At 34.8% G+C, this 16,768-nt stretch overlaps 1 protein-coding gene across 9 annotated transcripts in view; it reads left to right on the forward strand.

Moving 5' to 3' along the window:
* The window catches only part of MLLT10 (MLLT10 histone lysine methyltransferase DOT1L cofactor), a 177,750-nt gene that overhangs the window by 74,307 nt on the left and 86,675 nt on the right, over positions 1-16,768 (forward strand). For 8 of the 9 annotated variants that reach the window (XM_045534591.1, XM_045534583.1, XM_045534573.1 and 5 more), the window contains 3 exons: positions 8,865-8,968; positions 10,869-10,962; positions 12,899-12,994. In XM_045534591.1, coding sequence (XP_045390547.1) covers positions 8,865-8,968; positions 10,869-10,962; positions 12,899-12,994 — 294 coding nt within the window. The remainder of the gene's footprint in view (positions 1-8,864; positions 8,969-10,868; positions 10,963-12,898; positions 12,995-16,768) is intronic. The other variant, XM_045534618.1, reaches the window with a different exon arrangement.

The raw sequence follows: 16,768 nt of genomic DNA on the forward strand, positions 1-16,768 counted from the left end.
AAGGGTCTGTTAATTTGAATTAATCATTATTTTGTGTAGCATTCATTATAATATATGTTCTTTCTTTAAAAAAATCTTATATCAGAGTATTACTTATCTCTCCCCAAAATTATTTATACCCCAAAATATGACTTTTATTGTTAGCCTTTAAAAAAACCTTTAATGTTTGCTCCTTTTTTCTGTATTTCTTTTGCTTTAGTATATGTATATTATTTTTTCATTCTCTTCTGCATTTTAGAAGGTTTTTCCATTAACCAGTATGCCTTTAAGTATATTTTGCCTTTTAATTGAAGGTACATGTTCCCTCTGTGTAAGAAATTATAGTTTTGAGATTTTAAATATTTTTGTATTAAAAAAACTTTATTATGTAATTTTTTTTAAAGGTTTGAAAATACAGAGAGATGTAAATAGAAAGATACCAGACAAAAATCATCCTAGTCTTTCTGCAGAAGAATGGGGGGAAAAATCATCCTCAATCTTCCCATTCATTGTCTTGTAGATTTTTTCTCTGCATTTTTGCTTATAATATGTTCTTACAAAAATTTGGATCATTTTGCCTATATCTTTGTCTGTTTTTGAAACTTATTAACCCTAAACATCTTTTTGTGTCAATAAACTATATTTGTGCTATATTTTTAGTGGATACTTAGTCTGGTATACAGATTATTGTGGGATTCAATAAACTGCAAATTTAATTAAGCAGCTGCTTATTATTGAAGGGCCTCGTTTGGTGTGGGGCATGTATTATACACAAATAGAATATCCGTCTAAAAGGGTGTGAACATTTTGGAATCTTCAATAAATATGTTGTTTGAAATTGTCCTCTAGAATGCAGTTGCCGATTTATAGTACATTAACAATATGTGAGGTTGCTTATAACCTTCTATCATGTTAAGTGCACTGTGTGTTACCATTAAAAACATCTTTGCTATTGTTTTTAGTGGAAAATATTAATACTGTTTGAGTTTCTTTTGAGTACTGGTAAGGTTAAATATTTGAAATTTTTTTTTTTTGGAAGATTATGTTTGTTAGTGGACTTTGCATGTCTGTTCATTTTAATATTGTAATTTTTTTACAAAGTGTTTTATATTAGAAGATGGTATTCTTTTGTCTTATATATATGCAATGTATGTTTTTGCCCATAATTTAACATTTGTTTTTAATTTTTATTATATCTTTGGTTTTTGTTTTTGGAATTGTAGCAGGTAAATGTTTTCTAATAGAGAAGTTTAAAATTTTTATGTAATTTACACAACTACCTTTTATTGTTTCTGCCTTTGATGCCATGCAAAGAAAATCTTTCTCAATTGACCTCATAGAGATAGAGAATAGAATGATAGATACCAGAGGCTGTGAAGAGAGTATGGGTGGGAGAGGGAAGTAAAGAGAGAGGTTGGTAAGTGGGTACAAATATATAGTTACATAAAATAAATAAGCCCTAACATTCTCTAGCAGAGTTGGGTGACTATAGTTAGCAACAATGTATTGCATATAGGACTTGAAATGTTACCAGCACATAGAAATGATAAATACTCAAGGTGTCCTATACCTCAGATACACTGACTTCATCATTACACATCTGTGCAAGTAAGAAATAACACATGTACCCCATAAATATGTAAGATACTTTATGTTAATGAAAAAACATGTATAAAAGAAAATCTTTCCCTACATTAACGTATACATTTTTTTTAGTACTTTGAAAGTTCATTTTTTAAAAAACTTATTTTTGCTTTTAATTTCAAAAGAATTTCAAACTTAATAACAGGTTATAGGAATAGTACAAAGAGCTCTTTCTGCCCCTAAACCATTTGACAGCAGTTTACCAATATAATACCCTGTCACCCCTGAATACTTTAGTATTTGCTATAAGGAAAGACATTCTCCTATATATCTATAATGTGCCATCACAATCAGGAAATTAATAGCGATGCATTATTACTGTCTGATCCATTGACCTCATTTGTATTTTCTCAGGTTTCCTAAAAATGTTTTTTTAATTTTAATTTTAATTTTTATTTTTTTTTGAGACAGAGTCTTACTCTGTTGCCCGGGGTAGAGTGCTGTGGCGTCAGCCTAGCTCACAGCAACCTCAAACTCCTAGGCTTAAGCGATCCTCTTGCCTCAGCCTCCCGAGTAGCTGGGACTACAGGCATGTGCCACCGTGCCTGGCTCATTTTTTCTATATATATTTTTAGCTGTCCATATAATTTCTTTCTATTTTTAGTAGAGATGGGGTCTCGCTCTTGCCCAGTCTGGTCTCGAACTCCTGAGTTTGAACAATCAGCCTGCCTCAGCCTCCCAGAGTGCTAGGATTACAGGCATGAGCCACCGCTCCCGGCCTAAAGATGTTCTTTATAGCAAAAAGATCCCAAATTGCATTTTATCTCTTTGCTTTTTTAAAATCTCAAATAGCAACTCAGTCTTTCCCTGACTTTCATAACTTTGATACTTATGAACATTACAGGCCAGTTATTTTGTACAGAGAATGGCCTCTCATTTGGATTTGTCTGATGTTGCCTCATGACTAAATGCTGATTATGTATTTTTGGCACAAATAGCTCAGAAGTGATCCTGTATTCTTCTCATTGCACCCTATCTGGTGGTACATTGTTTCAGTTTTTCCCATTACTGGTGATGTTACCTTGATTACTTGGTTAAGGTGGTGTCTGTCAGGTGTCTCCACTGTGAGGCTAATCTTTTTTCTCTTTATAATCAATAAGCATTTTATGGCGAAATACTTTGTATGTAAATAGCTTGTTCCTTGGCCTTTTACTCACTAATTTAGATGTTTCTTGGCTAAATTTATTACTATGATTGATAGCAAATGGTGGTTTTCTAAATTCCATCATTTTTTTAGTTGACATTCTGCTGCAAGGAAAAGCTTTCTCCACTCTATTTATATTAGTATGGGCTTATGCATGACTATTTTATTTTATGGGTCATACTCCATTACTGGTAGTTATTTTGATGTTTGATTGTCTCAGGTTTGGCTGGTGGCACCTCTTCAAGTTGGCTTCTGTGTCTTTTGACATATTTCTGTCATTCTGTGAGCATTTCCTTACTTTTTACACAACAGTATATTCCAGGCTCATCTTGTATCATTCCTGCTCTAGCTCTGTAATCAAAATTTCTCCAAGGATGTCTGATTCCATTTAGGTGAGAATATTTAGAAACCAAAGTGGGTACTAGGCATGCTCATTGTTATTGAGATGTTGCTAGCATACTTACGAAAAAAAGTATGAATATACATACAGAGATATGTATTTACACACATTCACATCTGTAACGTTTCTTTATTTATCTTATATGTAGGAAACTGTTTTGTCACAGTGATACTTTTTTTGAGAAGGAGTCTCACTCTGTTGCCCGGGCTAGAGCGCCATGGCATCAGCCTAGCTCATAGCAACCTCAAACTCCTGAGCTCAAGCAATCCTCCTGTCTCAGCCTCCCGAGTAGCTGGGACTACAGGCATGCACCACCACGCCCAGCCCACTTTTGATTCATTATATGGATATACATGCACATACACACATCTATATATGTATTACTGTATCCATCTATATATATCAAAGTCCATAAACTCAGAGTGACTTCTCAAAATCTAATCCAAAAAGTTCATTTTAACTTTTTATTTCCGTATTTTTGATTCTCATCTGACTCCCGTTATCTTCAGTAATTTACTTATATTTGATCAGTCAGTTGTATTGACAGTCAATTGTATTGTATTGACAAATCTTCTGTTGCTGCCACCACCTAATGCAGATGCCATCCTAACCTGGTTTAGACTCCACACCCCACTCTGGGTTGCGCCTGCTTCCCTACATGGCAGTCCTTTTCACCCTTGTTGGGATTTGATACCCAACTTCAGTTCACCCCTGTATATTCTTCTCTACATCATCTTGAGCTGATATCCCCTCCCCCTACCTCTGCTCCCACCCCCTTATGGCAGCCAGCCCTATTCAGCCTCTGAGACATGTTTGAACTGCCCCCTTCTCCCTCCCATAGATACTTAGATTGCTTGATCCCACCTCATGACTTTAAGTAGTCAAGGAGGAAGGGACAAAATGTGGAAGGAAGAATGAATTATTTAGATATACATATTTTATCCATGTAGTATTAATTTTAGAATATGGCAAGGTGTTTGTGTTTTTCCCTCCAACCTGTTTGGTCAGCTTTTTAACACGATTGCTGAATATCTAGATTTTCCACAGTGATTTGAAATACTGTTTGAATCATTACTAAAAATTCTTGGCTATACTTGAGTATGTTTCTGGGCTGTTTTTCCATTCCATTGATATGTTTGTCTCTTTTTATCCTAGTACAACACTATTTTAAATTATGTCTTTATATACATTTTGGTACATGGCAGAACAAATAGTGTCGTGTATTTATTTTTTCCAGATGAACATTAGGACTAACAATGCAGTTACAGTGAAATACTGTTTTAGGGAGAGAAATATCTTTTTATAATATTCTAGAAACATGATGTATTTCTCTAATCATGAAATTTATTTTTTCTTTCATTCTTGCTATTACTTTCCTTTTTATAGTTTTTCTTTTTTCTTTTCTTTCTTTCTTTCTTCCTTTCTTCCTTCCCTTCCCTTCCCTTCCCTTCCCTTCCCTTCCCTTCCCTTCCCTTCCCTTCCCTTCCCTTCCCTTCCCTTCCCTTCCCTTCCCTTCCCTTCCCCCTTTCCCCTTTCCTTTCCTTTCCTTTCCTTTCCTTTCCTTTCCTTTCCTTTCCTTTCCTTTCCTTTCCTTTCCCCTTTCCCCTTTCCCCTTTCCCCTTTCCCCTTTCCCCTTTCCCCTTTCCCCTTTCCCCTTTCCCCCTCCCCTCCCCTCCCCTCCCCTCCCCTCCCCTTCCCTTCCCTTCCCTTCCCTTCCCTTCCCTTCCCTTTCCTTTCCCCTTTCCTTTCCTTTCCCCTTCCCTTTCCCCTTCCCTTTCCCTTTCCTTTCCCTTCCCTTTCCCTTTCTTTTTTTTTTTTTTTTGAGACGGTGTCTTGCTCTATTACCCGGGCTAGAGTGCCGTGGCATCAGCCTTGCTCACAGCAACCTTAAACTCCTGGGCCCAAGCAATCCTCCTGCCTCAGCCTCCTGAATAGCTGGGACTGTAGGCACATGCCACCATGCTCAGCTAATTTTTTCCCCCCTAATTTTAGTCGTCCCACTAATTTTTTTCTATTTTTAGTAGAGACGGGGGTCTTGCTTTTGCTCGGTCTGGTCTCGAACTCCTGACCTCAAGGGATTCTCCTGCCTCAGCCTCCCAGAGTGCTAGGATTACAGGCGTGAGCCACCATGCCAGGCCTATAGTTTTTTTAAATACACGATGGTTATATATGTTTTTTGGATTTTTCTTGGTGATTTGTTATGGTTAATGTTAGAATATATCACTTTAAAAAGTTAATAGTATTATTCTGTTCCTATATATTCAACATGTCTAATAAGGTGCATGTAATCCTGAAATGACAGAAATGATTGGAAAATGGATTGTTGAGTTTCAGAAGATATCGATCTTTAAAGGGTAAATTTAGAGGTGTTTATTTACTGGGCCCTTACCATGGACCTCTTTTGTATCAAACATTGTGTTATACACCAGGAATTCAAGGATTTATAAAGTAGAGGGTTTTTCCTCCACATGGGACTCTCAGTTAGAAAGACAAGTAAATAAATAATTATTATGTCCAGAAATAATATATAATAATAATAAGTCTGAATGGAGTGTTATAGGGTGTTATGCGAACATAATGAAAGGAGGGATTATTCTTGTGTAAGAAGTTGATGAAGGCATACAAAGAGCTTCTACAGCTTTGTAGAATAACTAGGAATTTGACTGGTGGAGAAAAGGATCAAATAATAATTCCAGACAAAAAAATAATGTTAAGTACGAATAGGAGGTGCTAAGGGGAGGTGGTAGGCATGGTCAGAGAATAGGAAGTAATCCTGTGTGGCTAGAACATTGTGGGATTTAGAAAAAAATACAAGGATAGGAAAGGAAATTTAGTATCTGTATAGTGTATCTAAATTGCAGAGAATTTGCTGTATCAACCTACATGTTGTTAAAAATACGATGGCCACTTTTTGTACCATTTATCTTCAGATTCTTGTTTTTATTTTTTGACTGTTCATATTTTCCTGTTACATGTATTAATTCTTTGTTTTACTGACATACATTTTGTTAATGAACATAACGTGTGGCATGTTACCTTTAAATTACCTTTTAATAACTTTTTGGAAATGTGAAGATTGGGGGGCAAAGAAGAGATTTGTGAACTTTCTTGGGATAGAAGCTTATGTTCTTCAGAGTGAAGGAAACATTCATTTTAGAAAGCTGTAATTATGTATTATTATATATATAATTTATATATATAAAGTCTTTATTAGATGGCCCTGAGGGAAAGAGTTATTTATAAGTATAGGAAGGATGATGTGGACGAGACAAAGAAAGTAACCAAAAACATGATGTCATTGAATTATAAAAGCTTATGCTAGTGGAAATCTTTGGAAGTCTTTGTTCAATCTCCCCTCGTGTTTTTCACAAAAGAGTGGTGGATAGCTATTAAATTTTTATCAATATATTTAGAATATTTAGTTTGAAAGAACTAAATATTCTCTCTGGGTTTTAGGATTCCTTTTAGTATCATTTTAAAAATCAGGTTTCAGGTATACTGGAGTTAAACATTTCACCTGTCCACCCATTCACCCATCATTTATGGCATACTCTAGTGTATATGGTAGGATAGATATGCATAAATCAATGACTGTTAAACAGTGTAGTAGTGCAGGGATTCTAGAAGTACAGAGAAATTTCACTTAACCTAGTCTAACAGGACTGAAGAAAGAGGGAAAGGGTGTTTTAGAAAAGATTGCAGCTTTTCTGAATTTTAAAACAGTAAGAGGCCTCCGGTTGCTGGCTGTAAGGGGAGGAGAAAGGAAGGAGCACATGAGTGGCTGTTAATTTTACAGACTGAAGGAGCAAAAGCTTTGAAGTGGGAAATAGCAAGGGAGGGTGGGAATTGGGGGATGGAGGTAGGGAGAAGGGAAATATTGCTAGGACCTTGAATGTGATATTTGGAATGCTGAGAGAGGCCTCCTGTATTCTCTTGCCCCAGCCTCCTGAGTAGCTGGGACTATAGTGCATCCCACCATGCCTGGCTAATTTTTCTATTTTTTTGTAGAAACAGGGTCTCACTCTTGCTCAGGCTGGTATTGAATTCCTAGCATCAAACAATCCTCCCTGTTTGGCCTCCCAAATGGCTAGGATTACAGGTGTGAGCCGCTGCGCCTGGCCTAGATTGGTTTTGTTTTAATTTGGGATTTTACTCTTTACAGGTATAAAATGGTTTTTTTAATACTATTCATTGTGAATGTTTGTTTTTCAACAGAGGAATTAAAATCATTTATTCAGCTAGATACTAGTTTTTTTCCAGAATGTGTCCTTGTAAGTGTTGTATGGTGTTATTTGGTGCTCCAGTACAGAGTGAATGGAACCATGTGATTCTATTGAAGTTGGCGAGGTTATACCTCATTACTGTTTAGAAATGGGTTTCTTTTTTGACGTGTATCACCTGATTACATGTAGTTAGACATTGCTTTCTGTATACTCGACTTCCAGTCAGCTAATTTTATTCATTATGCTCTTAACACTCATAGATTACTGTTTATGTAATTCATCCTTTCATCACATGACCAGCTGGTGATTTGTACCTGTGAAAAGTTGGTACTGTTAGTTATTTTTACATGTTAAGTGAAAGAAGTTAACCAGAGTTTTTGCGGGTGTCCATTGGCTTTATATACCTCTTTGGGCATTTCTCACCTACTTGAAGTATCTTCCTCCTCAGCCCAAAGATGTCAGGTTGGTGGGGCTGAATGTTGGTGGGGCTAAATGACAGCCCACAAGTGATTCCACATGGATAGCTGTAATAACCTAAACCTTGTTTACTCACATAGGACTGCCCTTTGTCTCTTATGTCCCAACTCCCTGTATCAAACCCTCTTAGATATAATTATTTCCAGAAGAGAGGAAAGATAAACCTTTTTTACACCCTTGCCACAGGAATTGGTTGAAATTGATTAGATTTGAAGAAAAAGATGTGGACCCTGTCTTCTGTGCCTGGGAAGAGTCTTCCTGTCTTGTAGGGTTTTGAGATAATGCCTTTGTGAATTTTTCACTAGGACTATTAGCATGTTGTTGTTTGTGTTTTCCTGTTTGTATTGTTTGCAGAAATTAGGCTATTGTAAAAAAACCAGAATTTTTATTTATAAGTAAAGTATGTTACACAGCAAATCTGATTTTTTCTTTCCTCTCCTCTCCTCTCCTCTCCTCTCCTCTCCTCTCCTCTCCTCTCCTCTCCTCTCCTCTCCTCTCCTCTCCTCTCCTCTCCTCTCCCCTCCCCTCCCCTCCCCTCCCCTCCCCTCCCCTCCCCTCCCCTCCCCTCCCCTCCTCTCCCCTCTCCTCTCTTTTCGAGACAGTCTCACTCTGTTGCCCCGGGCTAGAGTGCCATGGCGTCAGCCTAACTCATACCAACCTCAAACTCCTGGGCTCAAGTGATCCTTCTGCTTCAGCCTCCTGAGTAGCTGGGACTACAGGCATGTGCCACCATGCCTGGCTAATTTTTTTCTATATATATTTTTAGCTGTCCAGCTCATTTCTTTCTGTTTTTAGTAGAGACGGGGTCTCACTCTTGCTCGGGCTGGTCTCGAACTCCTGATCTCGAGCGATCCTCCTGCCGTGGCCTCCCGGAGTGCTAGGATTACAGGCGTGAGCCACCGCACCTGGCCTGATCTTCATTTCTGAACGTAATTAATGAAGTTCAGATTCATGTTAAGCACTTGTATTATTTTTGTTTCTGTTTTTCTACCCTAAGACTTGCTACATTTGTGATGAACAAGGAAGAGAAAGCAAAGCAGCCACTGGTGCATGCATGACATGTAATAAACATGGATGTCGACAGGCTTTCCATGTAACATGGTAAGTATGTTTCCACTGTTGTATAGAACTGAAATTGGTGAATACCTTGCATAACAATTATAGTTAAAGACTTAGGTATTCAAACATTAATTATAGTAAATTTTGTTGGGCTAGTTTTTATATGCACATTTACTTATTGGTAGTAAAGATAATTCTAATAACTGAGTGTATTTACTAGAGTGAATTTGCAATAAGTGGATCGTGGTTCTAGTGTGTTACTCTGAGGAGTTCAGTTTCATCTTACTTAAAATATTGTCATTGATTACTTACCTTTGATTTGTTATTAGGATTAAATGAACTCATATAGGTAAACTATTAGTGCCATGTCTGAAATATTAGTAAGGATTCAATGAATGATAGTGCTTCTTTACTTTCTGTGTCTCAAGGGAAAAATATATAATGCAACCACCGTCAATCTCAATGTTACAGTGACTACTCAAAAATGTACTTAAGATATTTTTTCAGTGTAAAATTTTGAGGGCAAACATTATTCAGAACAAGATATTCTGCATAATAGATAACAGTTACAAATAAAAGTTTGGGAACAATCCACAGTTATTAATTTTAAGAATCAGTCTACTCAGGCCTGTAATCCTAGCACTGTGAGGGGCCGAAGCAGGAGGATCATCGCTTGAGGCCAGGAGTTTGAGGTTGAATTGAGGTATGCTTACACCACTGCACTTATCTTGTGCGACAGACCAAGACCCTGTCTCAAAAACAAAGAAACAAAGAAACAAAGAAACAAACAAAACCAGGAAAGGAAAAAGAATTTGTCTGTGCTTAGCTGCCATTGTAGGCACATGCTCATTTCCTGAGCTTTTAGTGTCTGAATATATAAAGTCCATTTTATGCTCTCTTGGGGAATGGAAAAAGATTTTTGACTTTCATAAATTCTCTTAATTACTGTACCTAATTTTCCAAAGATGAAAGTGCCTTTTTGGGTATGAGATCTATAGACTCATACCATGATTTTGGAATCTATGAAAGGTCAAATGCACAAGATGATGATTATAAACTTTAGTATTTTGTATTTTTAACACACTGACTGCCACACTAGAAAAAAAACTTTTTTCCTTGGGACCACTGTGTTTTATTACAAAAATAGAATAAAAGCTTCAAAAACAAGACAATCCTTTCTAATTTAATGAAAAACTTGTTATTTTTTTTTATTGTTTTCTATGTGTGTGTTATATGCAACTTGAAAAATAGTTCACACAGCTCCTAAGGTACAGATGCGTGAGTTATACTCCAGACTCAAAACTATCCTGAGTTAATAAATACAACTCATGTGGAAGATAATGTGTTAAAAAATGTAAATATGATAACTTTAGGCTTCAATTCCATTTCTTTCATTGTTTTTGACTGAAAAGCACAACTTACGTTTATCTTGACTATTGTGCTATGATTTTAAAGCATTTAGAGTTGCAAAATTTGTCCTAGGTGAATGAATTTTTCCTTGTTAAGATTATGTAATCTGCATCCATAAGCTCAATACCATCACATGTCATTTCAGCCCTTTAGAGTCATGGCCTTTCCATTTGTACCTGTGACACAGATCAAAAAAGTAAAGTAAAACAAAGTGTTAGTAATGGGCAGGAAAGAATTTCTCTTGAAGGAGCTTAATGTCTATTTGGTGACATAAATAATGCACCTATCTTCATCTTCAGTAGAGATATGTGAAGAATTTATTTTAAGCCGTAAATATGACTTTAAAAAATGATCAGTTGTAGGTTAGGGTGAAATGTACTTGGTCACAGCTAGAGCAGAGCTTTTTATTTTCCTGTTTTTTCTTAGGAAATATATTTTCTTACAAGCTGTTCATACTGGGAAGTAAATTTTGTTTAGATATGCAGGTACTGTGGTTTGAGTTTTTATTGTTATACTTGGCTTTTATTTTCAGTGCTCAGTTAGCTGGACTACTTTGTGAAGAAGAAGGTAATGGCGCAGATAACGTCCAATACTGTGGCTACTGTAAATACCATTTTAGTAAGCTGGTAAGAATTTGTCTTTACAACTAAAATGAAGATTAGCTTTGACAATACAGTGACACTGTTATATAAAAAAGGGCACATAAGAATTCCTTTCCCCTAGGTTTTTGCTTGAGATGAAGTTTTCGAGCTTGTTTTTTATTGGGATTGAAAAGGACTTAGTAAATTTTGCCTTGCAGGGGTTCAATTGTAAAGGTGAATATTCTAAAATATTCTTATTTAGAATATATGTTAATAGTTGATAGTAAACGTTGGTATATGTTTAGTGGGAAAAGTTAATTTGTAAAGAACTGTTTATATTTTAACATTATTTTCACTTAATTCTGTTTTTGGCACATGATTATATACTTTGTGATTCTTTATCACTTGTTACTCATCTTTCTGCTTCATAACTATTGTACCTTTTATTTGTTTCTTTTCTTTTCTTTTCTTTTCTTTTCTTTTCTTTTCTTTTCTTTTCTTTTCTTTTCTTTTCTTCTCTCTCTCTCTTTTTTTTTTAATGGGAAGTAGTAAAGCTCTTAAATAAGGCTATTTTATAACTAAAAGACCTTCAGAAAAATATATTTAGGTACAGCTTGGGGAATTTTTTAGATTTTGTCAATCTTTGCTGTCACACAGTAGCATGGATTATTGAGTTAGTAACATTTGATCGACTTACATGTTTGTGCCCATGTTCTTTTAAAGAATCAATATTTCTTTAATGTCCCACGTGCCTATTTCTCGTACACATTCATAACACTGAAGGTTTAAGGCTTCTTTGTCTTTTATTGTCTAATTTTTTAATTAGTACCTTTCCCTTGTGAATGGGGCTATTTCTTTCTTTATTTTTAAAATAAATAGTATTATGAGGGGCCCCTGTCTTATGAAATGAGATGCTCATACCTCCAGTATTCTGGTTTATGCATATGAAATACTTAAGAGTATATATCTACCTCATTTGATGCTTATAGCTTTGATTTATTTTAATGGCTAACACAGAATATCAAACTGTTTAGAAGAAATTTTGAGATTGTAAAATTGAACATTTTCTTCCTAGATGTAAAAAGTATACTGGAATCTTCATTTTCTAAGCTAAAGATGATATAGATAAAATATAAAGATAATGAAATGGATTTTTGAAGTTTGTGCAAGTAGAAATTTCTTATTGTTAATTATTGACATTATGTTATCCCATTTACCAGTTGGAGAGACAAAGCCTATTTAATAATGTATTAAGATTGTATAAACTCTACATTTGCATGGAATTTGAACATCTTTTATAGTCGTTTTATCTAGTTTAAACCAATTAGTTATAATACCACCAACTTTTAAACACCCTGAATAACTATCACCTTCATACTTAATTATGCAATGGTGTAAGTATTTTTAAACAGAAGCGTGTAATGTTTTTAGTAGTGCTTTGAAAAAATGCATGGGTCTAACACTGACATTTTCTTTAATTTTTTTCTTAATGAACTGCTGCAGAGATAAATTTTTAGAAAACTGTATGCCTTAATATAATCTTAAATTATAAGATTAAAAGACCTCTTGCTTTCCCTAGTGGCTAAAAGTAACTCTTCAAATATTTGCTTTTCTTTTCTTCTAGTCTTGGCATCCTTCTTTTATTAATATGGCATTTCTCTTTTGGTTGAAACTTTTTTTTTTAAAGCAGACATTGAAAGTATATAGTAGCTTATTTGAAAATAGATAATCTTTTCACACATTTTAATATACAAAAATATGGCATTAATGTTAAATTTAGGGTTAGATTTCCCTTCATAATGCAAAGGATAACATACGATGGTGTCTAAACTGGATTATATAGAGTGAAATAGTGAGACTTCTAAAAATTTCAGTAGACATTTAAAAATACTTCACTTGAATTGGTTTAAGCCTAACAAAAAGATTCTTTTAAAAAATTTTATATACATATACATGTATGTATATATATTTTCTTTTTTAGAAAAAGAGCAAACGGGGATCTAATAGGTCATATGATCAAAGTTTAAGTGATTCTTCTTCTCACTCTCAGGATAAACATCATGAGAAAGAGAAAAAAGTAAGTGGATTTGTTGTTGCTAAATTTGTAGCACATCTACTTAATAGATTTTTTTTTTTGCCTTTTTAGATAAAATTAAGTTCTTGATAGCTAAATGGAGACATTGAAATACAGAAAACTTCTGACTAATTAAGAGTATTAAGTCAAAGAGTAGATTTAAAATAATGCCATATTTGTGAATATGGTTTTACCCATTGCAAGTGAAAATTTAAAATATAACTTGATTGCAAGCATGAGAGATATTTCTTGCATGTATTATTGTGGTCATCTTGTGAAATCTTCAGGTGATTTCAGAAATAATAGTTTGTTGCTATATATCATTAACTGATAACTTCACTAGTAATTATCTCATCAGCTTTTCTCCTTTATAATAGAACAATTTTGGAGTTCTATATATACATATTAATACTTGGCTGGTTTTTCTTTTTCAGTGGTGCTAATGGTTTATTATTTTTTTGTAATGGCCAAATGTCATACCATTTGTTTGAGAACTTCTTGTCTTTTAATTAAAACACTAAAAGCTTGCCTAAATGCTAATCTGTCTTCCTCTGACTTGCCTGTTTTCTGCTTACATTTTGACTTACTTTAAAAGAAGTAATTAATTTTTAGTAACCTAAAAAGTCAATCTGTAGACTCATTCACCCTTAACTTGTAATTCTTTTTTTTTTTTTTTTTTTTTTGAGACAGAGTCTCACTTTGTTGCCCGGGCTAGAGTGAGTGCCGTGGCGTCAGCCTAGCTCATAGCAGCCTCAAACTCGTGGGCTTAAGCGATCCTACTGCCTCAGCCTCCCCAGTAGCTGGGACTACAGGCATGCGCCACCATGCCCGGCTAATTTTTTTTCTATATATATTTTTAGTTGTCCAGATAATTTTTATTTCTATGTTTAGTAGAGACGGGGTCTCGCTCAGGCTGGTCTCGAACTCCTGACTTTGAGCGATCCACCTGCCTCGGCCTCCCAGAGGGCTAGGATTACAGGTGTGAGCCACCGCGCCCGGCCTTAACTTGTAATTCTTAACGAACATACTGCCAGTGTAGTAAAAGGGACTACTATCAATTCTTTTTGAGGAAATGAGGATACAAAGGACGTCTTTAAATAGAAATGAATATTATGCTTATACAGTTGTTATAAACTATTTTGAAAATATTTTTGCAAATTGTATTTAAAAATTAGATTGCATGACATTTTCACATCTGTAAATATGATTTGGGAAATGATAATGTATAGTTATTAGAAAATATTTTGCTTTGAATTTGTGCCTTTATTTAAGGTAAACATTTTAAAAACTTAAGTATTTAGTTTTGAGCTTAAATTTCCTATTGTGAGTGAAATAATAACTATAACTTTACACTCAACTTTAGGGCAGTTAGGTTTATATATATATTTTTAGGTTTTAGGCAGCAAGTGTACATATCAATCTTGATTTCTTTATGAGATGGTTTTGTGATAAGGGATAATAATAGGGGTCTATCTTTTATTGTTTAGATTGCTGATTTAAAAAACAGCAGGGATGGTTTAATTAGCAACCCTTCTTATTTTAATAAGAAGCACCATAAAATTTTATTTAAGCTTCTTAAACATGAATTAAGGATTCTTGGTTTGGCTTACTATAAATTGTGAAGAGGGAAGTCTCCCCATCAGTGGTCTTCTGTTCTGCCATTTCATTAACATTATCTTGTTTAAAGAAGTATTCACTATGTAATTATATTTATTTTAATAATATAATAGCTTAAAATATATAGTGCTTGACAAAAAGATAATTGCCTGATTCCATTGTTCTTTCTCAATGGGAAGGGAGGAGTCTACAGAGAAAATCAAGGAAAGTAGGTTGAGTAATAGAAGGATAAATGTACGTACTTTACATTTAGTGCTAAGAAAGTTGTTGAGGAGGAGGAGTTTCAATGTAGTGGTGGGGACAGAAGCCAATTCTAGTTGGTAGATAAATAAAGTGGGTATAAGGAAGTATAGATAGTGAGAGTAGTTAACGCTTAAGAATTTCAGATATGAAGAGAATACTATGTCTTCCTTTGTTTTGGTGGTGAAGGAAGAAAAGAAGCATGTAGGTGAATAACTAGGTCACCTGGATAATGGAGCAAAGAAAGTAGGCATGGGTAGAATCCTTTGGGAGATATTTCTAGGCAGATTGGGTAGAAGAATAAGGAGGCAAGTAGGTTATTGGCAAAAGTGTTTTAAAATAATGGATCTTGAGATTGAGGTTGGCTAATTCTCCAGGGGACACTGGTTTCTTTTGGTAGGGATAGCATTTCTACTTGAGTGGATTACTGTCCTAGAATGGACCCCTGGACGGTTAGTTTGAGAGGTTGTATCAGTCTTTACTGTGGTCTCCTTGCACTTACTTGGTGTTGACAGTGCAGAACTCATCCTGGTTTCTGGTGCTGTTCTTAATTGGGCTCTCAGTGCTTTCCCGTAGTTACTGTTGACTATTTGGGGTTTTCTTGTTACTTATTCTTCACAAATGCTGTTACCATGAAGGTTTTGTAGCTCTTTGTTCTGCACCTGCTTGTATTTTGGGGTGCATGGCAGTACTTTAACATTTGGTTATATTGTGCTATTCCACAGGTTTTTGGTTTTGCTATCTAGTTGCTTTGTTTTTATGTGATTCAGAAAGATTGAGAAAAATGTTGCTGCCACCATATTCTGTCTTGGGGTTTTCTCTTCTGTTGTATCTTTTTTATTGTCTGTGTATATAAACACTATTCCTTTTTATATGTTAATTTTACATCTTACTACCTTACTTTATTGAGGCAGTTTTATCACTGATTCATTTTATCATTGATTCCTTAAAGTTTTAAAGCAGGAATTTAACCTCAAATAGTAATTTCAGACAGAAGTTAAAAGCAGTTTTAAAAGACTTTACTGTTTTACTGAATCTTTTGTGTCATCATAGCTTTAAAGCAAATGATCTTTTGTGTTTCATTTTAAAAATAGTAAATAGCAGAAACAAACTAATTTCAAACTTGTAGTTGTGGTTTTTCAATTAAATGAAGGAGTGGATGAAGAAAAGGCATATAATGTACAGGTAGAATAAAAACATACCTCATATTATTGCATTTAGTGTCACTGTGCTTCCCAGATACTGGTTTTTTTTTTTTTTTTTTTTTTTTTTACAAATTGAAAGTTTATAGCAACCCCATGTTGAGCAAGTCTGTCTATAGCTTTTTTCCAACAGCATGTTATGATTTTGTGTCACATTTTAGTAATTTTCCCAATATTTCAAACTTTTTCATTAGTATCTGTTATGGTGATCTGTGATCAGTGATCTTTGATGTTACTATTGTACTTTGGAGCACCATGAGCCATACTCCTCATGTAAGATGGTGAACTTAATTGGTAAATATTGTGTGTGTTCTGACTGCTCCAGTGCCAGTTATTTTACTGTCTCTTTCTCTCACTCTCTTTTTTTACATTGCTCTGCTTGCTTCGCTTATTCTTCATCAAATAATGGCTCTCTTTAGTCTTCATTTTACTCTTTTCTTACTTCCTTCTAAACCCAAATCCATCACTTACCTACTTTTGCCTTTCTCAGGAAGCTAGACTTCTTTTTGACTTGGATGACTCACACTGTATGTCTGGCTTTGGATATCTTTTACGTGGTTTTCTTCTATTTCAGTTAACTTTTATACTATTAGTTGTCTTTACATATGTACCTATCTTACTGACAGGCTTATATTGTGTCTTGAAGCTGATCCCTATATTTTTATGCTTTACTTTTTTTCCATAATGCCCAGTATGGTTTGTTGAACATAGTCAAACC

This window comes from Lemur catta, chromosome 1 (genome assembly GCF_020740605.2).
Source record: "Lemur catta isolate mLemCat1 chromosome 1, mLemCat1.pri, whole genome shotgun sequence".
NCBI classification, from domain to species: Eukaryota; Metazoa; Chordata; class Mammalia; order Primates; family Lemuridae; genus Lemur; species Lemur catta.